Source organism: Juglans microcarpa x Juglans regia, chromosome 8D (assembly GCF_004785595.1).
Source record: "Juglans microcarpa x Juglans regia isolate MS1-56 chromosome 8D, Jm3101_v1.0, whole genome shotgun sequence".
Taxonomy (NCBI): Eukaryota; Viridiplantae; Streptophyta; class Magnoliopsida; order Fagales; family Juglandaceae; genus Juglans; species Juglans microcarpa x Juglans regia.
The window spans coordinates 2,675,368-2,700,099 of NC_054608.1; the positions used below are offsets into that span (position 1 = coordinate 2,675,368).

The following is a 24,732-nucleotide window of genomic DNA, read 5'->3' on the forward strand; positions in this document are numbered from 1 at the left end:
AAAATATGCATATTTTTTCAAAATTGATCTCAGTCCATTTTATTTTTATGCAAAGTCTAGCATAGAGCATAGGGATCCGCTTACCTAAACTTCTTAACTTTTTAGAAATTTTTCCCAACAAGCCGAACAACTAAAAATCATCACCTATAAAATAATCACAAAATTTTCGTAAATTCCGATCAAACACATCATTTAAACCTGAAATACTAAAAATTAACCTATTTTAATTCCTCAATACCCAAAAATTCTCATAATAATAAAATACCATAATTTTCCAAATCCATCAATATTGACTTAATTTATATTATGTTAATTTCATCATTATCCTAAAATGCTAACTTATCAATATAAGTCCACAACAATGCTGAAAGAAAGTTACTCGTCACTTATAAGATTGCCACGTAATTTCCATAAATATCCAAATTTACACATTTTTCAATACTTAAACCTGAAACGCTAAGTAATCTCTTTTCCTATAAAAAAAAAATCTAAATTTCTTGAAACCCTAAAATATCATAAATTCTCAAATACCTTGATATTCACTTAAAAAAAAATCTCTGACTAATTAAGCTCTAACTTATTTATTACTAGAATCTAACTATAAAAATTAATACTAGATAATATAATTATAAAACGTAATTATTTTCTGTTAAACCACTTTTAAGACTAATTTAAAAATGAGTCGGAGTACATTTAAAACAGAGTTTTTCTACAATGAGACCCAGGCCCATCAATAGTAAAAGAAAAAAAAAATCAAGTCTACTGAAATATTCGTAAAAACAATTCGTAGTTTTATAATTGGAAGGGCAAAAAAATGTAAAAACACTTAAAAGGTATCAACTGCTTTACAGATAAACAATAACTAAAGGACTGGATGGCATTTCCATAAAATACTTCCAAGATCATGACTAAAGTTAACCAAAGGTTATCAACTGCATCTACTTGTTTCTGGAGAACAAGAAAAACCAGAGAATGGCATCAGCAGAAAATATTTTTACCGAGAGAGAGTGAGAGGTAGCGAGCGGCAAAGTGGTGGCTAATCCAATGGTGGCACACTGAGAAAGAGAAAGAGATGAGTGAGAGAGAGAATGGAGAGAGAGAATGATCACGTTGTGAGGAAGGAGGTGTTACCGATAGGAGAAAGAGCAGTGGCTTGAAGCGGCGGCCGTTGTTGGGAACCCTAAGAGAGATTTGGGGAAGTAAGACAAAACGGAAGTGAAAATCAAGATTTTAGTTGCGAAGTGAAGTGAAGAAGTGTTAGAAATCGAAACAGCGTCGTGCAGGAATTGATGAAGTGTAGCATTTAACCAGGATGAAGTGCAGCGTTCCATTAAAGCTTGGAAGAGGGTCGTAGTGTGTCTTAGGCTTCGTTTGGAAGCCAAACTCATCTCAACTTATCATTACAACTTTTTCAAATTCCAACACAAAATATAATAAACAATTCAACTTTTTCAAATTTCAAAATAATAATAATATTAAAAAATAATATCCTAAAAATATTTTATTATCTCAACTCAACTCAACTCAACCCACTTCAATATCCAAACGCAGCCTTAGTGATCAGACACTGCGTTTTGGTGAAATATCCAAACGATGTGTTTTGATTACTGTTATTTTAGTATTAATAATGCACGAGATATTTTATTTTGTTTTATTTTTTGATAGAAGACAAGCTTTATTAAGAAACCCCAACCTTACAAATGTTTATCAGTTTAGAGGACTTGAGAGATTACATCAGGGAAGGATCCCCACAACAAGCTAATGTCATTGACATTCCAAGCAAATCTAGAAAGCCTATGTGCTGCTCCATTACCCATTCTCCCCACATGTCTAACTTCACAACTTCGAAAGAGCGCCATCAACTCCTTAGTATCCTTTATGACATTGACTAACATAGATATGGAAGGTCAACCTGCTGCAACTCCTTCACCACAAGCAGTGAGTCACTTTCAATGATGAGATTAGTGATCTCCAAATGGACACTTAGCTGAAGACCCCTAAAGATAGCTAGCATCTCAATCCCTATTGGATCATTGACTTCCTGTTCTTTTTTACTAGCTATCATAAGCACCTTCCCATAGCAATCTCTAAGGATTACTCTAACACCTGCATTGTGATGGGTTGGAAACATAGCCCCATCCACGTTTAATTTAAACACCCTAGGAGGGGGATGTTCCCAATGCCAGTGATGTTTTACCAATTTTAATTGCCTTCCTTCAATCTCCTTGTAAGCCTTTCGCATAGCTAGAGCATGCCCAATTGCTTGTTCAGGATGCAGACACTTATTCTCAAAAGTCAACAGATTCCTTCTGTACCAATAGCTCCAAGATATGAGAAAGAATAGTTCAACCTCTTCCCTGCTCCCCTTCCCACATAGATGGCCTACAATATCCCCATAATGTTTGTAGTAGCCTACTAATTTTACAATAGGCAGATATTTGTCCCAACAGTTTTGAAGGGTAGAGCAATAACAAAGGGTAAGGGCCACATCCTCAACCTCAGTTCTACAAAATTGACAATTGTCCTTATTCAATATCTGTCTCTTCCTCAAATTATGCTTGGTAGGTAGGCTCTTTTTACAAGCTTTCTAAGCAAAGATATTGATTTTACTAGGGAGTTGCATAGTCCATATTCTTCTCCATTGTTTCTATTGGGACACAGTGTTCAAGCTCTCACCCTCTATGTTGTTCTTTTTGGATTCTCTGAACAACCTGTAGGTAGTAATATTGTATGGGATGAGCAGCGCCAATATATGCCAACATCACAAATTTTTTGATACTTGGATCTCTTTTAAATACGAAAGACACACTAATATTTTGGCATACATTAATGTCACACATATTTTTGTGATATTTTCATGGCTTCAAGAAGGTGTGAGCATTAATGTCATGAAAAATATTTACAAGTACTTGAGTTACCAGCTCATGTAATTAGTGCCACGTCAAAAATTACAAAAAGTCAAAGCTACCCATCCCTTAAAACTTTAAAAAAGACTACTATTAAAAAAAGAAGATAAACAGTACTAAAATCAAATTCTTTACTTTGTTTTTTAGATTTCTTGGGATTTTTAGTTTCTTTTTTATAAAGGATATTTGTGTCATCCATTTAATGGAGTGCGAGCATATTGTAATTTCTTATGAGTAATGCTAGATACAGTTTTAAGATACGCAAGTCCTGCATACTCTTTTGAAAAAAAGTGAAGTTTATCATTAAACAAATAGTTTTTTCATGTAAAACTTATATTTACCTATACTTTTTTTAAATGGAGTACGCATGTAGAGTTTATACATCCTAGAACTGGAAATATTATTTCTCATTTTCTACTAGTTTTAGTAATGATTGTCAAAATTGATAGTTTGAGATAGATGAACATAAACCAAGCGACACTTTGACACCTAATTAGAAAGTTGTGTGATTTCTCAAAATACAGAAAAAGAATAACCAATATGTTGAAGCACATTAATAGGTTAATAACCATGAGGAAGTGCCGTACAGAAAATAATTCAAAATGTGATATGATTTGGCCGTACCGAAGTCCATCTTGAGGTGCATGCATGGAAAAAACCTCTAGTTCTAGAAGCTAATAAATAGCACAAAGAAATGGCTCAAAGTCTCCTTTCACAATCCTCACTCTCTGACTAATTAATTAGTTCTGTATAATATATATGATCGAGTCCTTTAATTAATTTTAACGCCTCATGATGCCTAACTGCTACAGAAAACAGAAGTAGGACAAATAATAAGAGAGAGCGTCTCAATCGCAAGAGCATGCAGTCCGGTCCAATTACGTGTTTAGAATTTGGACTGAATTGAGACCATTCAGTCTAATTTTAAACTGAGTCTAATATCTAAACACTCAACTCTCAAATTATTAAACTCATCTCAACTTAAAATTATCTCTTTACACGTAAGATTCACAATTATTTTCAACTCAACACCTCTTTATACGCGGGACTCACAATCTTTTTTAACTTTTTATAAATACAATATCTAAACTCATATTAACATTCAAATACATTTAAAATCATCTTAGGTGGTCCTATAAAATTCATTCCATCATCTCAGCTCACTATTATTTATAAACAACACAACTTATTTCAACTCTGCTCAACATCCAAATGAGAGTACCTTAGAGTTCACGGGTGGGCTCGGTATGATAATGAACTACACGTGAATATATTTGCAACCAATTCTTTTCTCCAACTCCTGTTTAAATAACTTTACTCTTTGTCGGTTTGAGATTCTCAGCAATTTTTTAACTAAATATTTTATGTAATTCAGAGATCAGAGACAGACATAATTGATGGAGTCTGCATCATCAAAAATACTGTCTGGGAGTAACGTGGATAGTAACATGATTATATACATGCAATTAGGTATACATGCATGATATTGTACGTATTTAGTTCTCTTCGAATCGCAAAAATTACTGTTTAAATAATTAGAATTGTAGGAAATAATTCAGCTCATTATTGGCCACAGTTTCAGTTTTGATGTCCCAGTTTGCTAGTAATTTCTCATCATCGGCGATCAATCAATGAATATAAATGCTATATTCAAATTTTAAACTCAAGATTTCAAAATTTTTTACCTTGAGTTTGTCAGAAATGTTGGAGATAATAGTCCCAAAAAATTCACTTTAATGATGCAATCACCACACATTAATGATGCAAATGGCCACAATGTTTAGTAGTGGCTGCTTTTTTTCAAAGAGATAATGCTATTTTAATATGTAATTTTATGCACACTTAACACTTTTGTAAATATCAATAGACAAGATAATTAAAGAAATATATAAACATCGTTTTCTTAAGAAACCACTAAAGAATGTCATCCTTTTGTCCATGTTTTGGGTATTTTAACAGTAGTGAAAGTCCAACATTGTGGTTCCTTTTTTTTTTTTAACTTGATCTTTTCTTCTTAGCGTCCAAAATGGTAGCTATAATGGAGTTGTTGGGCTTGGCTAGCTTTATAATTAGCTGGGAACCTAGAAAGATCATGACCACTGTGTCTTTAGCCTTGTCCCCCTATTCAAACAAATTAGTAGGACCCCTGCTCATTCAAACGCATTATAAAAGGTTAGCCTTAGTGCTCTAGCTTCCACTCCCAAGCACTGGCCTTTCAAGGTAGAGTTTTCACACACTTGAAAGCCTTCTTGGTTACTTGCTAGCTCTGCTAAGAGATGTCTCAGGGAAGAGGCAGTGCAGGTCATGCCATGGCCATGGTGGTAGTCTTAGTTCTCTGCGTGCTGGTTCACATTGAACAGGTTCATGCTGCTACTTACGTGGTTGGAGACTCCGGTGGTTGGACCTTTAACACTGATAGTTGGCCCAAAGGAAAGCGTTTCAGGGCCGGTGATGTGCTCGGTAAGTCTCTATCACCAGCTCTCTCTTCATCAATAGTACTGAGTTTTGCTACTTATTTAATTAGCCAGAGTGCATACATACCCATTGTTGTGAAATTCATTACAAAATAGATACTTTTATATGTAAAATAATTGTGTTAACACGACCCTGCAAAAACCGAGTTGCAGTATTCAACTATGATTCAACAAACCACAATGTCGTGGCGGTGGGCCGGAGCGGGTACAGCAGCTGCACAGCTCCGGCGGGAGCAAAGGTGTATAAATCCGGGAAGGACCAAATAAGGCTGGCCAAAGGACCAAACTACTTCATCTGCAACTTTGCTGGGCACTGTCAATCAGGAATGAAGATTGCCATTAACGCAGTGTAATGCTTTAGATATATATATATATATATATATATATATATATATATATGTTTGTGGGACTGATATCTGAGGACAGTTTCACATGATATACAAGTCATGTTAATGGACGGACTGTCGGTGCTTCTATATATAAAGATGATGTAGTAGTATTAATATTATATGTGAGTATGTCTCCATCAGCACTATTGGCTTGAGTGTGACCACACAATGTGAGTAACTAGCTAGTACTGATAATGTGAAATATTGGCTAAGATCTGTGTGTGACCACAAAATAAAAGTTGCTTTTATCTTTTATTGTTTTCCTGCTTTATTAATTTATGCTTAAAATCTATGGTTTGAAACCTAGTTCCGTTCCGGATATACTCAAGTTCTCAGACTGAAATCTGGATAGACAGTCTTAATCAAATAGATCCACCAAGGTCATGGACTTTATATTTTGAGACTGATCAAAACCCTTACAATCATATCTCAATATTCATTCTAAAATTTTTAGTGGCATAGGTTTAGGTGCCATTGTTGTTGTTCAATGGTTCTTAATTTTCTAATTCTTTTGGCATATAATATGCATGGCAGCTTCTCTAAATTTTAATCTATATTTAAATTAAAGAACCAAGCTACGTTGTGCTCCCTTCATATTCATTTGCATTCTATACGTACAGTAGCTAAATTAGCATTGGCTTGTGCATAATTGTAGCCAAATTTGAGCTAAAAAGGACATTTAAGTGGCTTTAGCTACTCTCAATCAATTTCATCCCACATTTAATTAGGTATGAGGTTGAATGAATTATTATTATTTATTATTTTCAAAGCTTTCTAGAATTCAAACATTGAGAAATTAGATGATGACCATTGGGGGAAGGGAGGAGGAAGAAAATAACAATTAATTTTTTTTTGCCTAGATCAATTAATTCTTACATATCTGTTGAATAACTGTAGCAAATGTCCATCTGATTGATCTATGGCTAAGCCAATGTGGAGTGTTTTTTTTTTTAGAGATCTTAGCCAATTTTTACATTGCATTGGCTTCAATGCCAGTTCAAGTACTCGATACTTCTTTATAATTTCTTTTTATTTTTTCTATGATTTCTTTACTTTTTCCTTTTTCATGGTCATCCTTTTCAAATGGTTACTTTATTTTCTAAATGACTATGTTCTCATATTCTCCAAATGGTCACTTTTCAAATGACCATATTTTTCAACTATCAAAATTTTCCAACAACTATATTCTTCAGTCCTATTTTCTTATATGATCCATATTCTCCAACAATCATACACTTTTAATATAAATTGCAACATTAATTCCTCTAACTTTCACCCATCTCAATCTAATTAATATCTATTTCATTCGTTCTTGTTGTTTTTTTTTTTTTTTTCCAATGTAATATATTCTTGAATTTAGTTGCCTTTTATACAACCCTTCCTCGAATAATATATATTGATTAAGAAGTAATATTTATTCCGTTGGAGTTAACCTGCCCCCCGCTAGCTCCTACATGGGCGGTATAGGGTATAGTTCGCCCGCCCATGCGGTGGCAAGGCAGACGGGGGACGGGGGCGGACCCCGCTGCCTACCCATAATTTCATTTACAAACATCACTAAAATACAAAACACTTTTTAATTTTAAGTTTTTAGTTATTTTCATCTAATCATTACTTAGTCATTATTAAAATACAAAAAATCAATACAACTTTCACAAAATTTAAAACAAAAATAATATTCAAATAATTTTTTAAATTTATAATATTTTTATTTAACTTTTTTTTCTTTTATTTCTTAAAATTCAATAATAAAAAAAAACCTAAATTCAAATTATTTAACTACTATTCATAAAATTCCGAAATACTTCAAATATATCCAAACATGAATCTAATCCACCACCAATATTAATCTCATATATAGTCAAACAACTTTTTTCAGCCTCTTAGAATCATACAGACTTGTAATTCCAACGATGACCTTAATTTGTATTTTACCATATATGAAACGTCCAACATTTTCAATGGTTGTTAACCTATCTTATCGAACATATAGTTGGACAGTTGGGTTTCCTTAATTGGTTGAAGACCGGGCCTTTAGTACTACTATATAGTAACATTATTAATCGACATGCTAGCCCATGCATGCATGCTGCACATCCAAATCCTAGGCTGAATTTCATAGTATATTTTGGCTGGCGCCTGTTGGTCTGCAGCCACATGGCACCCAAATGCTTCAGGATAAAAGTCTCTTCGCCCCAGAAAAAAAATAGATTATAATAATCCATTATTGGTAAGGTCGCAAACAAAAGTCTGATCTTTAATGTGATCATGTTTAAATAATTATATTTTTTAAGGTAAAATGAAAATGTCTCGTCAATATCTGCATCATGAGGAAGCTTATTTTGGCATTATTCTATAAAATTAACTAATCTTATATATGTAACAAAAAATCGAGAGTAAATAGATATTCATGATCAGGATGTGTGCATAAAAATTAAAACTTGCATAAATTAAAAAGAAAGAACAAATTAATTAAGGCTAATATAAAATAGCATATATTAATAAAAGTCGAGCTAGCAAATCCTCGCCGGCCTGCAGGCTAATTTGCGAAATAACGATTTAATATTTTATTTTCTGAATTTTAAATTAAAGACCAACGTAAAGACGCGCGACGACGTTGTGCGATACATCGATCATGCATGCATGCGTACGTGTTCTATATATATTTTTCGTTGTATATAGTTTAATAATCATATCGGAAGGTCACTGATCTGGTTCGTAGAACACAAGGACGTACATTAATTAATTTAATTGCCGCTTCTCGATATGTTGTCTTCGTCGATTAATCTTTGTGCTCTCATTCGACCCCTGGATTTTATTTCATTTTATTCTTTATTTATTTATTTTTACTGCTCTTTGGACTTAATTTTCTTTTTCTTTTTCTTGTAGTACTCTTGGCTCTCTGTTTCTTTTGGAGAGATCATTGATCAGCTTACTCTGAATCATTCTTCACTCTAAAAAATTAAATGGATAAAAATGCTGATCTTCTGTAAATTGAACGTCGCTAGATCATCTTTAGATAATGGTCATGGCCATTTCATCACGTAGTATTTATATTTTCCTGTCTCTTTTCTCCATTAATATATATGAATGTCTTGACTTTTCCTGGTTTGTTTGAAAACTAGGATTATAGAATTTGTATTTGCAGAAGAAGTCCACGTCAATTTCCTATACCTTCCCCCAAGATTGCCATTCTCTTCCTCCATTGCCAAATTCTTCCCTTAACTCTCTTCTTATCATCACCTCTCTTCTCTCCAACAAGAAGTACTCCATCCAAAGAAAGGAATTGATTACCATGGATATGGAGCAAGAAGACATGCAATTTCTTGGCTTCTTTGGTATCTGCAGAGAAGCCTTCAAGATCATCAATTCATGGAGGAAAATCTTTAGCCAGATCACCTTTGCCTTAGTCCTCCCTCTATCTTTAATCTTCTTGGCTCAAATGGAAGTCTCCAAGCTCCTCTCCTCAAAGATCACACACAACAAGATACTTTTGGAGGAAACCAAAGCAGGCACTCCTAGATACCAAAGGCTCTCAGATGTCCTCATGTCCGAAGCGATCACTTTAGGCCTCTTCAAAGTCGCCTACCTCATCTTCTCCCTCATCTTCTCTCTCCTCTCTACCTCCGGCGTTGTTTACACCATCGCTTGCATCTACACCGGCCGTGAAGTAAAGTTCAAGAAGGTCATGAGCGTTGTCCCTAAGGTTTGGAAACGGCTTATGCTCACCTTCCTATGTAATTCCGTTGCCCACTTTGCATACAACATAGTGGCTGCTTTGATCTTTGTTGTGTGCGCAAGTTTCCTCTTTTTAATCCACAACAATAACTTTTTGGCTCTACTTTATGTTCTTTTGATATTCTACTTGGTGGGTTTGGTATACATGGCCATTGTTTGGCAATTAGCCAACGTTGTGACCGTGTTGGAAGACACAAGCGGGTTTCATGCTCTGAGAAAGAGCAGGGCACTGCTAAAGGGCAACATGTGGGTGGCCACGTTTATATTATTGCTGCTCGGTCTCTGTCATTTTGCCATACAAACGTCATTTCAGATGCTTGTTGTGCGTGGTGGATCATTGGGCGTGGCGAGCAGGTTTGCCTATGGGATTATCTGTTTGGTGTTACTTTTCATGTTGCTCCTGTTCGGGCTTGTCCTTCGGACAGTGATCTACTTCGTCTGCAAATCCTACCACCATGAAAACATCGACAAGTCGGCCCTCTCAGATCACCTTGGAGGCTATTATATTGGAGAATATGTTCCTTTGAAGGCCAAGCTGGATGCTCAGCTGGTGCCTTGAACATCTCTATGTTTGATTGGCTTGCTATATATATATATATATATATATATGAATTAATGGGAGAAAAGTATTTTCTCGTTTAATTTGTAATATATAGCAGTTTGTTTCATTATAATATGATCAGTAGTACTGTCTTTCTCTATATACGTACGTTTTGCAAAGTATAATGAATGTTAATGTTGCTTAATCTATTTACAACTGTTTGTAATTTTCAACATTTTCTAAATTATGTTTTTGAATTGCTAGCCCTTGCGTTTGAATGCTTAATGGCGTATGAATTGTGGTTAGTCAATCCCTAGTCATATTCACTAAGGAACAAAACAAATAAATATTAATGTTTCTTTGGCTAATAAGGCGTGGGGAGAAAGCCATAAGTAGTAGGCCAGCCAGTCAACATTAATGACACAAAAAAGGGATCAATGGAAGTAAGCTTAATTACCGCCAATGCTTTTTTTTTTTTTTTTTTTTCTTTTTGGTTTTTTCGTTTTGAAAGTGCCACTGTTGTTGTTCAATGGTTCTTTCCTAATTCTTTTGGCATATATCTATGGCTGCTTCTCTAAATTTTAATTAATATTTCTCTATATTATAACTTTTTTTTTTTAATGGAAAATAGACTTTATTCATTTATGAAAGTGAAGTTACAGCTATGACTGATACATACAAGAAAAAACTCAGATTACAAGTCAACTACTCATAGTTGGGGCTCCACCAGTACGCAAATTCCTTTGTGACTAGTATGGTCTTGACTTCTAGAACTCTCCACAAACAAACAAACTGTTTGAGAGACCACACTTTGCTTAAAGTAAAGATTTCAAACCTCACCCTCCAAAGGAGGAGAAGGCTTTTACTCTATGGATAAAATGTCTAAGAGACTATTTTTTATTTATTTATTATTAACTTAAAACAAAAGAAATAACAGAAAACGTAAATGATACATGAAAAAATAGCAAAATACAGCTTGGAAAGCTGTAGATCCGCATTTTCAGCTTTAGAGGAAATTAAAAAAAAAAACACAGGGACTGTGTTGGTGCGTGAGGGACACATGCCACCTTGGAAGTATAGCGAACAGTCGAGTCTAAAGAAACCAATGGCCCTGATCCCAGAAGCCACTGTGATCCTCCCTTTGCAAGCTGCAAATCTGAAGTCATGCCCTCCTCTCTTTCTCTCCACCCAGTTGGGTTTTTTAAGCCTGGTTTATTATTGTAGTGGCCTGATTTGATGATCCGTCTCGACAATTATTTGTTAAGGTTTTTTGAGTGGATTTCCAATTAGGCTTGTGCCATGTTCACTTCAGCTTGGGTCGATAAATTTTTGGCACTGTTCTTGACTCATGAAGCCCCAAGATAAAAAGTTTGCTCAACGTTCACTCGACTTTCATCTCGAATAAAGATCAGACAAAAAGTTTACTCGAGTCTTGCTTGATAATGGGCTCGAGATAAACCCAGTAGAGAGTTCGCTCAACAGTCGCTTGACTCAACGCTCGAGCGAAAACTAAACAGAGAGCTCATTTGATGTATGCTCAACGCACTACTCGAGCGAATATCATAAAAAAAAAGCAAATTAGGGTTCCCATTGTGTAATCCTATAAATAGTATGAGGGGCACAAACTCCGTAGAGACAGACACGATCTACTCCTCCCCAAACCCATGGTATAAATAGCAAGCCCCAGGTACGAGAAACTCTCTTTAATCCCTAGACTCTTTTACTTATTTACTAACTTCCAAGAGAATTTACTTACTTTGACATCGAAGACTCCCCATCCCAAAGGCCTCCCACTCCTAGTTGCCTCCTTCCCAATCTTTTGCAGACCCAATTTTGAAAACCAGAGTTGTCGGAGCCTGGCCCAAAGGCGTGCGAAACACGACATCAACAATGACGCCGTTTGTGGGATACGTTTTAGGTCTTACGTGTACTTTGTACTCCTGAGGCAACCCATTCCAGAAAACTCAGAAGCTTGCCAGTATTACCGATGACATGAAAGTTGACCAGCAAAAAAACCAAGTTCCTGGGATTGAAGAGGGGGCAAAGGAAGAAAGATGGGCACACATCAAGGAAGAGAGATGCCTACGAATGGCGGGGTAAGCGAGGTGTGCCTTGCGATGGGTGATTGTGCCTTGCTGCTACCTCTCGACTGTACACAAGTCGAAAGCGAGATCCGATATGAGCAAAGGCAGAGAAAGATGAACCCAAATGAGCCGTTGGAGCTCATCCCGCTCAACCTAGATCGACTAGAAACCATGGCAAGTGTTGGCAGCTAAATGAAATCTGAGCACGAGGATATGCCAAGAATAACACCCAAAGTCATAAAAGTACAGCCTTAGCGTAGACCCAAAGGCATGCATGACACTACCCTTGGCTATCAGTTTTTTATTGCTACTTTTGGAGAGATCATTGATCAGCTTATTCTGAACTATTCTTTACACTAAAAAATTAAATGGATAAAAATGCTGATCTTTTGTAAATTCCATAATTTTGAGAAAATTTTTTGCAATAATTCTGCACTAATAGAAGGGACACTAATTTAAACCAATATTTAACGTATTTATCTAAGTGCATGCATGCAGTACCCGCTGTTATGAAATTGTGTGCGTCAAGCTTAAAAAAACAATTAAAGAAAAAAAATTGTGTGGTTCATTCAAAGATATTGGTCACACTTGTAAATTTCCTTGAAGATTCACGACCTAATTAATTATACTGAAGCTTCACTAGATCAGCTTGAGATAATCGTCATGGGGTACTATTTCATCACGTAGTATTTATATTTGCCTGTCTCTTTCCTCCATTAATATAAATGAATGTCTTGACTTTTCCTGGTTTGTTTGAAAACTAGGATTATAGTGTTTGTATCTGCAGAAAAAGTCCACGTCAATTTCCAATATACCTTCCCCCAAGATCGCCATTCTCTTCCAGTCTTCCTCCATTGCCAAATTCTTCCCTTAACTCTCTTCTTATCTTCACTTCTCTTCTCTCCAACAAGAAGTACTCCATTCAAAGAAAGGAATTGATTACCATGGATATAAAGCAAGAAGAAATGCAATTTCTTGGCTTCTTTGGTGTCTGCAGAGAAGCCTTCAAGATCATCAATTCACAGAGGAAAATCTTCAGCCAGATCACCTTTGCCTTAGTCCTCCCTCTATCTTTCATCTTCTTGGCTCTAACGGAAGTCTCCAAGCTCCTCTCCTCAAAGATCACCCACAGCAAGATACTTTTGGTTGAAACCAAGGCAGGCACTCCTAGATACCAAAGGCTCTCAGATGTCCTCATGTCCGAAGAGATCACTTTAGGCCTCTTCAAAGTCGCGTACCAGTACATCTTCTTTCTCATCTTCTCTCTCCTCTGCACCTCCGGCGTGGTTTACACCATCGCTTCCATCTACACCGGCCGTGAAGTAACGTTCAAGAAGGTCATGAGCGTTGTCCCTAAGGTTTGGAAACGACTTATGCTCACCTTCCTATGTAATTTCGTCGCCGACATTGCATACCACATAGTGGCTGCATTGATCATTGTTGTGTGCGCAAGTTTCCTCATTTTAATCCACAACAATAACTTTTTGGCTCTACTTTATGTTCTTTTGATATTCTACTTGGTGGGTTGGGTATACATGAACATCGTTTGGCAATTAGCCAACGTTGTGACCGTGTTGGAAGACTCAAGTGGGTTTCATGCCCTGAGAAAGAGCAGGGCACTGCTAAAGGGCAAGATGTGGGTGGCCACGTTTATGTTATTTCTGCTCTGTCTCGGTCGTTTTGCTATACAAACATCATTTCAGATGCTTGTTGTGCGTGGTGGATCATTGGGCGTGGCGAGAAGGTTTGCCTTTGGGATTATCTGTCTGGTGTTACTTTTCATGTCGCTCCTGCTCGGGCTTGTCGTTCGGACAGTGATCTACTTCGTCTGCAAATCCTACCACCATGAAAAAATCGACAAGTCGGCCATCTCAGGTCACCTTGCAGGCTATTATATTGGAGAATATGTTCCTTCGAAATCCAAGGATGCTCAGCTGGACCCTTGAACATGAATTAATGGGAGAAATTTGACTTTTCGTTTTGTAATAAATAGCAGTTTGTGTCATTAATGTAATAGGAGTACTATCTTTTGTAAGCTTAATCAGCGCCAACGTTGGTTTTTTTTGTTTTTTTTGTTTTTTGTTTTTAAAGTGCCAATGTTGTTGTTCAATGGTTCTTTCCTAATTCTTTTGGCATATATCTATGCCTGCTTCTCTAAATTTTCATCTAAATTTTAATTAATATTTCTCTATATTATAACCTTTTTTTTATGGAAAATAGACTTCATTCATTCATAAAAACGAAGTTATAGCTATGACTAATACATACGAGGAAAAATTCAGATTACAAGTCAACTACTCATGGTTGGAGTTCCACCAGTACGCAAATTCTTTTGTGACTGATATGATCTTAACTTCTAGAACTCTCTACAGACAAACTGTCTGAGAGACCACACTCTGCCTAAAATAGAGATTTCAAACCCCATTCTCCAGAGGAGGAGATGACTTTCACTCTATAGATAAAATGTCTAAGAGACTATTTCTTTTTTATTATTAACCTAAAAGAAAGAAAAAAAAAACGTAAATGATACATTGGAAAATAGCAAAATACAACTTGGAAAGCTGTAGATCTGCATTTTCAACTTTAGAGGAAATAGAAAAACAAACACAGAGACTGTGGTGGCATATGAGGGACACGCGCCATCCTGGAAGTACAGCGGACAGTGAAGTCTGAAGAAACCGATGGCCCTGACCCTAGAAATGCCGCACGTGGCGGCAATAGAACTCCCCTTGTTGTGGCACGTGGATGCCACGCGCGTGTGGCTTACGTTTTGCTTCATTCGACGAGATTTTTCGCCCATCTGAAGGATCGGCACTTTGGGAATCTTGAGGTGGGGCGTGTGATGGTCGTCAAGCTCTGGAGAACAACAGATCGACATTTCACCCTACTTTGAAAGAAACACACAAAACCAGAAAAAGTAAAAAAAAACTAGAGAGAGGAGGGAGGAGGGATGAGGGAGGGAAGCTCCAACGCCCCCTCTAGTCTGGGATTATTGAGGGGGCTGCTCTAGGGAGAAAAAAAGAGAGCGAGAGGTGTGCTAGGGTTTCCTATATTATAACTTTCTTAATTAGTCTTTCTTTATTTTTTCTATGATTTCTTTACTTTTTCCTTTTTCATGGTCATATTTTTCGAATGGTTAATTTATTTTCTAATGACAATAATCTCATATTTTCCAAATGGTCACTTTTCAAATGACTATATTTTCCAACTATCATATTTTTCCAACAACTATATTCTTCTACGGTCCTATGTATTTTCTAAGATCCATATTAGATCTCTAACATTAATCATACAAACTCGTTAAAACTATTCACTACAAGTGGCTACTTTGATCTTTGCTGTGTGCGCAAGTTTCCTGATTTTAATCCACAACAATAACTTTTTGGCTCTACTTTATGTTCTTTTGATCTTTTACTTGGTGGGTTGTGTATACATGGCCATTGTTGGCAATTAGCTAATATTCGAAATACATTAGTTTTCCTTTATATGTATAATTACATTTTTGCCTTTGTATTTTAATACATATAAATGCTTCTTTTTAATTGTAAATCATTAACAGAAAATACACATAATACAAATGCATTTTTTTTCCAAATCTCTCTCTCTGTTCTCGAACCCTAGCTCTGCCTATTCATCAGCTTGATCACAAATCCATGGCAGAACTCTAGTTTTGTCATGGTATCAGAGCATAAACTGCTGCTCTGCGAGAGTTGTCATGGATTCCGATTCATTTGATTCAGATTCTTCTCCTTCTACCTTTTCTCCTTCTCTCAATAATCCCTCAAATCCTTATTTCTTACACCATGGAGAAAATCCTGGTGTTAAGATTGTTACTGATCGTTTAAATGGTGATAATTACCATTCTTGGTCATGATCCATGTCCAAAGCCATCAATGCGAAGAACAAGACTGGATTTATCACTGGAATTCACAAAAAGCAGAAGTCTGAAGTAGATCCACTCTATTTGCCATGGATTCGGTGTAATGACATGGTAGTTTCGTGGATCCTCAATTTAGCGACAAAGAACATTGGATCTAGCATTCTCTACATTGATAATGCCTTCGATATGTGGAAAGGCTTACAGGACCGCTTCTCACAAGGTAATTGTCCACCAATTTTTCAATTACATAAGGCGATTAGTTCATTAAAGCAAGATCAGAAATCTGTGAGTGATTATTACACTGAATTGAAATCATTTTGGGATGAGCTAGTAAATTCTAGACGATTGCCACAATGTTCTGTTGAAACCCTAAGGTTTTTTGAAGAAATTCAACAAGAGGAGTATCCAATGCAGTTTTTGATGGGGCTAAGTGACTCTTTTAATAGTATTCGAAGTCAAATACTATTAATTGATCCCTTTCCTTCTATGAATAAAGTCATATCCTTGGTCTTACAAGAAGAGAAACAAAGAGAGATTACTTTGGAGACTTTTGTCCCTAGCCTTTAATCGGTTGCTGCTTTGATAGCAAAGCCTACAAAAATTGGTACTAATGCTTCTAAGCAAACCAATTTTCGAAAGGATAAACCTGTGTGTAGTCATTGTGGATACACAAGTCACACTTTTGAAAAGTGTTATAGGATTCATGGTTTTCCTCCTGATTTTAAATCCAAAAAAGGCAATAATGCTTTAGCCAATCAATCTTCTTCACCTATGGGTAAATCAAATGATGATGCTCCGAAGTTTTCTTTGTCTCAAGACCAATACGAGCAGTTACTTGCCATGCTCAAACCACAATCTATTTCATCATCAGTGAATCAAGCCAGCTCTGGCATTTTACCAACTCCACACCACCTTCCACTGATCATTTTGCAGGTAATCTCGTGCTCTGGATAATTGACACTAGAGCTGTAAGACCCAGCCCACTGCCATCCATGCACGTGGTTCACGTTTTCAGAATCTCTCGCACGGGTTCACGCCATCCGTTGCACAGGTTCCCGTCCATTTTCTTTTCCATTTTCATGCATGTCTGTTCATCCTTTTCCATCTAGGTTTTATCTCTTTACTATTTTTTTATCTTATATATATGCTAATCATCCTCAACCCTAGTATTTGTGCCGTTCTTTCCCCTCTTCACAGAAGGCCATCGTTTCTCTGTAAAACACCAAACCGAAAGGCTCGGTTTGCAACCAGTAAACTGCCACCCGTAAAGCCGTTTCACGTGCCGCAACTCCGCCAAGCACAGTCCCGCCGGTACCTCAGCCACTCTAAGTTCATCACCCCAGACCGCACCACTATGCCCAGCTACACAAAGCCGCCGCCCAACGCCCGCATAGCCTCCGTTGCAAGCCATGAAACTCCCTTGTTTTTAGCTACCAGAAACAGAGCACCTGCCCACCGAACCACTGCACCACACTGCACTGCACCAGTCACTCCAAGCCATTACCACCGGCTCGGAAAAGGGTGCCGGACACCCACAGGCCGCCTCAGCCGTAAGTCCCTCTTTTCTCTCCGCCCTCTCTCATGCTCACCTTTCCCTCTCCTTCTCTCGTGCTCAGCTCAGCGTAGGTAGCATCTCCGCCGCACTCCTGCTCATCAGTCGCGTCTCCATTGTCCCGCCAGCCCCGTCACGCCTTACCCTCCACGCCTGCTTCGGTTTTCCGTGGGTGAGTCCCTGTCGTCGCTCACGTTTTGCTTCTACTGATTTTATTTGGTTGTTGATAGCAGTTGCTTAAAAAGGAAATGCGGGTCACGGGTAACCAAGTAGATGAAGGGTGTTATTACCCTTTTGCCCTTTTTCTATCTGAATACACCAACGGACTGTGTATTTTTGTGTGTGGAACGTGGGCTGCATGTGATTTATTTATTTATTTGGACTTACGCACACGTTGGTTTATTTTGTTAAATTAGTATTTTTTTAAGAGACTGATATTTTTATCGAAATAATTATTAAGTAAATACTGTTAAATTTTGGAATGATTAGTAAGTGCAAAATACTGTTTTGAATCCTTTTAAAAGAATATTTTTTATTTAAACAAAAGTATGATTTTCTACTTATGATAATCTCAATATGGTTATGTTATTTTAGTTTTATAAGTTTTAGTAAGATCTCAATTGTAAATAAGTTGGAATTTAACGTTTTAGTCGGAGTTATTATGATGGATATTGATGAGTTTAGAAAGTAATGTTGGCATTTCAGGAATAATGAGAATTTTTGGTTTGAGGAATTAAAAATAGATTATTTTAGAAGTTGTTAGCTTGAATATCGAAATGTGAGATTGATTGAAAATTTATGGAAATTTACGTGATTATCTTATAGGTGACGATTAATTTGGTTCGGCATTGTTGAGGAAATTTTTGAAAAGCTAAGAATTCCAGGTAAGCGGGGTTTCTATTCTAGACCTTACACGAATTATTGAGACTAAGGTTGACTTTCTGAAAACTTTGCATATTTTTGTGATGAAATGAGAACTTGGGAAAAACCAATCTCAATCGCTTATTTGCATTACTCATGAAATTTGTATGAAAAAGAGAAAATATTTTCTAACATGCATTGTGTAGACATGAGCTAAATTTTATCATGTTGTCTCTGAAATCTGAAAAAGAGTGATATTGAGAACCTGAAAAATTGTGCATTTATTTAGAAAGATACTCCGACTTTTATTTTTCAGTATGTGAGAATGATCTGATTATGTTTGGGTACTTTGTTTTATTTTGATATGGCATCTGAAAACCTTTGGCTTGGTGTACTGATTTTTTTTATTTGACTCTGTCTCTACTCCGCTCTGCTCTGCTCTGTTCTGTTATGCTCTGCTCTGTTTGGGTTGGTACCAACTTCTCTGTCTCTGAGTGCACCCACTTTGGAAACAAAATAATTTTTTTGTGGTCTTTCATGTGTGCACACTCAGGGCTCCAAGAAGAATAAGAGAAATATTTCACCTCTGTCTCTGTCCGGTTTAGCCACCGGGGATAGCACAACCTACCACGGGGGTGAAACATGGTCTCTGCTCTGTAAAATGCTCTGTTTGATATGACGAAAATACTCAGGTTATGTTATGCCAATGTATTTTTTAATATGAAATGGATCTTTAAATATGAACAGTTGACTCTTTTGGAGTATGAAAAGATTGAAAAGTCACTCTGATTTTCTGATAACACGTTTCTGAGATCTGCATATAAAAATATAATATTTTGTTTATGCATACTAAACTTTCTAAAAAAGCTCATGTTTGCACGCTAGTATCTGTTCTCTGCTTACTGAGTTATTGATAACTCACCCCTTATCTCCACAATATTTTCAGATGATTTCAATATTCCAGTTGAGGATCAAGAATATGGAGCATAGGTAAGAGAAGTTAAGAATGGTGGTTTAAGCATAGGAGGTTTACATGAGTATTGAGGATTTTGTTATTCAGTAAGTTTGTTGCGTTCTAATGATATGATTTGTTGGGAGGTTGATGTTTTTATTAAGACTTTGTATTGTCTTGGATTAATTATACTTGAGTATTTGATGTGAATTAATGAGTAGTTTGTGAGATAGAGAAAAATTTGATTATGTACTATGTGGATGGAAAAATGATTTTTAGGTGACATGAGTTAACTTTCCGGACCCTCGGGGACGGGGCGTTACAAGAGCAACAGACCATATGGTCAGCTCCATTGATCACTTTTCTTCCATAACTTCTAACCTTTCTTCTATTGTCAAATTACCAAATGGCCATTCAGTTCCGTTACATATACTGGTACTATTCAACTACTAGACAACCTAACTTTACGCAATGTTCTTTGTGTTCCTGATTTTTCTTTTAATTTGATATCTGCCAGTAAATTAACCCGTAATCACTCATGCTGCCTTATTTTTGTTTCCAATCTCTATTTTTTTCAGGATCTGCCTACGATTGGGATGGCTGAGGAGAAGGCTGGCCTTTATTACTTAGAGCAAAGTTCTTTGGTTGGTTGTTCCATTTCTTCTCCTTTAATAAATCATAATGTTAGTCTATGGCATTGTAGGTTAGGCCATATTTCTTTTTCCAAATTGAAATTTCTTAGCAGTAGTGTTTCAGATTTACATATATCAAAATCCAATAATTCTTGTACTTGTACAATCTGTCATTTAGCTAAACAAAAAGGTCTACCTTTTTAAAGAAATATAAAGCAAAACTAATGTATTTCTAATAGCTAACCTTGTGACCGTGTTGGAAGACACAAGCGGGTTTCATGCCCTGAGAAAGAGCAGGGCACTACTAAAGGGCAAGATGTGGGTGGCCACGTTTATATTATTTCTGCTCTGTCTCGGTCGTTTTGCCATACAAACATCATTTCAGATGCTTCTTGTGCGTGGTGGATGGGCGTGGCGAGCAGGTTTGCCTATCGGATTATCTGTTTGGTGTTACTTTTCATGTTGGTCCTGTTCGGGCTTGTCATACGGACAGTGATGTACTTCGTCTGCAAATCCTACCACCATGAAAAAATAGACAAAGTCGGCCATCTCAGATCACCTTGCAGGCTATTATATTGGAGAATATGTTCCTTTGAAGTACTCCAAGGATGCTCAGCTGGACCCTTGAACATGAATTAATGGGAGAAATTTGATTTTTCGTTTTGTAATAAATAGCTGTTTGTCATTATAATATTTGATATATATATATATATATATATATATATATATATATATACATGCGTACGTTTTCTAATATATAATGTTTGTTGTTGCGTAATCTATTTATGTACAACGTACTGTTTGTAATTTTCAATATTTTCTTTATGTTTTTCAATTGCTAGCCCTTTTGTTTGAATGGATAATGCGTATGAATTGGGGAATAGGGTTGGTCGATATTAAAACTTGGGGTCAATCCCTTGTCATATTCACTAGTTAAGGAGCTAAACAAATAAATGTTTCTTTGGCTAATAAGGCGTGGGGATAAAGCCATAGGTAGGTAGTAGGCCAGTCAACTCGGAAATTTTCCTCCCTAAAATTAGGAATGCATCAACATCCCAAGTACTGAAGTTATTGTTTGAATTTTGTAAGGTTTTTTTTTTTTTTTAATTTATTTATATACGGAGCACATTCATTCATTAAAATTACAAAGTTGACCTAAAACAAACAGTACTACAAGCCAATTATAATGTTGATAAATTTTCAGCACACTTTCGTGATTGACATGATCTAGTCCAGATTGCGAATATATAAAGACTTAAGTCTAAGAGGCAACACAACTCTGTCCATGATAGAGATAACAAAAGTAACCAATCCTCCTAGCCCAACTAGGCAAAGTAGGGAGCACCAACCCCACCAAACACCGTCAAAGCGGAGGGGGGACTTTTTTTGTTTTTATTTTTCAAAAAAAAAAAACAATAGTACAAAAATTAAAAATACAATAGGAAAGTCGGATTGCATCTTGGGAAGAGCGGGATCCGGTTTTCAACCCCCTGGAGGAACTATAAAATACACAAGTAACGGCTTAGGTGGCATGTGAGGGCTACGCGCCACCCTGGAGAGATGGCGGTTGGTCTAGTCAACCGCGGTCAGTGGTCCTGGACTCGACACAGCTGTGTGTGGTTGCTAAAAAGCACTCGGCGTGGTGGAGCGTGGGTTACACGTGCTCATGGCCCAAAACTTTTGGGCTGCGCGTGTGGCTCACGCGTTGCTTGATTCAACGAATTTCTTCGCCCTTTTGAAATATCGAGGCCTTGGGAACCCCATAGAGGGGTGCATGGCGGTCGTCGGACGTCAAAGCGTAGCAGATCGGACTTCTTCCATCCTTTGCGCTGAAAAATCTCTAAAAAATAAAAGAAAAAAGAGGAGACAAGATAAGAGAGATGAGGGAGGGCGGGGGGGGGGGGTGTTTTTTCTAGAGAGAAGGGAGAGCTTTGAGAGAGAGATAGAGAGCTTTGAGAAAAATCATTGAATTTTGTAAGATAGAGATTAGTAATGAGAAAGATACCATCATGTTTTAACTTTATATTAAATGAAGAATATTTATATAAAATAAATTATTTAAATTATTTTTATAAAATAACTTATAAAATAGTTATAAGAATATCATTATTTATAAAACTACTTTAATTTAAAATAAAATTGTGAAAAACGTTATAAAAAATATTGTGTCTCTATTTATTGAGCATAAATGAGTTATACAATATTGATTGAGCATTTATAATTACAATATAACTTAAATAGTAATTTTGCTTCAACTATAAGCACGAAACCGATCAATCAAAATCAACCTGGTTTGAATTGAAGTCATGGAAGAACACAAAGGTAAGAGGCTGAGTTAGAGATATAGTATAATCGGTTCGGTTAAGTTTGGTCTAATTTTAGACATATTTTGGAACCAAATAGGATTAAGTCAATTTTGGAATTTTGAAATCTAATACAGGCTAGTTCATCCAAGAAATCGAAACTTTTGATTTTTTCTCTTTAAGTCCGGACCAGTTCGGCTTTACAGGTGTGATTCGGTTTTTGGCTTTTTGTTGAGCTAGTTGTTTTTTTTTTAACCCAAATGAAACATTTCTACCAAAAATATGTAAAAGTGTACTTATAAAAAATGCATTTATCTTTGATATTATATATATATATATATATATATATATATATATATCAAGAGTGTACTCTTATACTTATATCATATTCTATATGTAAGTATGTAACTTAATATATAAGGATAAATAATAACATATTAATAACTTAATATTAATATTGTTGTTTAAGAGTAAGTTTATATCAAGCAAGCATAAATAATAAGATTAAAATTTTATATTATATTAATTTTATTGGATCATGTATTGGAACCATCAACAGAACACAGCCTATTAGATCATGTATTGGAAGAAAGGGGATACACTGCACCGAAAACAAGTTGGGGGGGGGGGGGGGGGGGGGGACATAGCGGGTACATGTCGATCCTGACACCCTTCTATGATACCTATCATTTAAAGATCTACGTTGGCAAATGAACGGATAGCATGGACTACCATTCATTTTCTGACAATGGAGACGATAAGTGATCGCACTTATTGCCTGCCATCAAGACACCATCTGGGGAGTCACACCATATTAATAGTTCCACTTCAAAAGCTAAGCCACATTAAAGACCATGGCCTGACAATTGTGGGTGTGGCGCAGACCCCTAACATAGGGTACGGGATGCTCTCTCAATACCTCGTATAAAAGCCTAACTCTAGGTATGAAGAAATCCTTTGAAAACTCTGATTCTCCCATAATTCTACAAAAAAAGAAAACTTACTTTGACATCAAAGACTCTTCAGACCACCACCGAGCTCACTTTTATCTCTATGATTCATGTAGAAAGACCCCGGCCTAGGTTCTTGGAGTTAGCCCAGACGTACGAAACACGTCAGCAACACTACCTAATCGAAGGGATGCTAATTTTTAGTCTATACCATAGTTTAGAGATACTTGAAGGGTACGTAGCTTTTGGCAGAATAATGGTTGAAGACTTGATCAACACTCATATTTATTTACCTGTATTTTTTTTCTTCCTCCATTAATGTGAATTTATGACTTTTCCTGTACTTGAAAAGTAGGATAGAGTACTTGTTTGTTTTAGCAGATCAAAAAGTCCAAAAATCAATTTTCTATATACCTTCCCACATGCAAGACCATTAATCTCTTCCTCCCAAGTCAATTTTCTTCTTGTCTTCAGTACCAGTTCTCATCTCTCCAACAATTAGAACTACATTCAAAGAAATTAGGGATTAATTACCATGGATATAGAGCAAGAAGACATGCAACATCTTGGCTTCTTTGGTGTCTGCAGAGACGCCTACAAGATCATCTATTCATGGAGGAAAGTCTTCAGCCATACCCTGGCCTTAGTCCTCCCTTTATCTTTCATATTGTTGGCTCAACATTTTCTAAATTATGTTTTTGAATTGCTAGCCCTTTCGTTTGAATGATTAATGGCGTATGAATTGGGGTCAATCCCTAGTACTCATATTCACCATGGAGCGAAAGTAGTAGGCCAGAGCTAGCCAGTCCACATTAATGACACAAAAAAGGGATCAAGGATTCAAGGGAAGTAATCTTAATTAGCGCCAATGTTTTTTTTTTTTTTTTTTTTTTTTTTTTTTTTTTTTTTTTTTTTTTTTTTTTTTTTTATATTGTTGTTGTTCAATGGTTCTTTTCTAAGTTTTTTGACATATATCTATGGCATTCACCTTCTCTAAATTTTAATCTAAACTTTAATTAATATTTCTTTATTTTTTCTATGATTTCTTTACTTTTTCCATTTTCATGGTCATATTTTTCGAATGGTTAATTTATTTTCTAAAGATATTCTCATATTTTCCAAATGGTCACCTTTCAAATGACTATATTTTCTAACTATCATATTTTTCCTACAACGTCTATATTGATCTTCTACGGTCCTATATATAATTTTCTAAGATTCATATATATTAGATCTCCAACAATAATTAATCATACTCTTTTAATATAAATTGCAACATTAATCCTCTAACTTTCACCAATCTCAATCTATAATTCGACTGGTAATTAATTAAAGAATTAAAAGGGCTAGATTAGCAATTATGTTTTCTAAAATCTAAATCTACTCCAACACCAACATTAATCGCATATTCAAGCAGTTTTATTTCAGCCTCTTTATATATATATATATATATATATATATATATATATA

At 36.1% G+C, this 24,732-nt stretch overlaps 3 protein-coding genes across 3 annotated transcripts; all 3 read left to right on the top strand.

Annotated features, from left to right (window-relative positions):
- Positions 1–5,075: 5,075 nt before the first annotated feature.
- On the top strand, positions 5,076–6,022 carry LOC121241815 (basic blue protein-like). The gene is made up of 2 exons (XM_041139659.1): positions 5,076–5,366; positions 5,534–6,022. The coding sequence occupies exons 1-2, from the start codon at positions 5,183–5,185 to the stop codon at positions 5,731–5,733; spliced, it is 384 nt and encodes a 127-aa protein (XP_040995593.1). The 5' UTR covers positions 5,076–5,182; the 3' UTR covers positions 5,734–6,022.
- Positions 6,023–8,920: 2,898 nt separating this feature from the next.
- LOC121241952 lies at positions 8,921–10,274 on the top strand. Its single transcript, XM_041139811.1, has one exon. It carries the CDS (start codon positions 9,065–9,067, stop codon positions 10,064–10,066), a length of 1,002 nt encoding a protein of 333 aa, XP_040995745.1. The 5' UTR covers positions 8,921–9,064; the 3' UTR covers positions 10,067–10,274.
- A 2,802-nt stretch (positions 10,275–13,076) lies between these two features.
- Positions 13,077–14,078, top strand: LOC121243126. Its single transcript, XM_041141183.1, has one exon. The coding sequence runs from the start codon at positions 13,077–13,079 to the stop codon at positions 14,076–14,078; it is 1,002 nt and encodes a 333-aa protein (XP_040997117.1).
- The last annotated feature ends 10,654 nt before the right edge of the window (positions 14,079–24,732 follow it).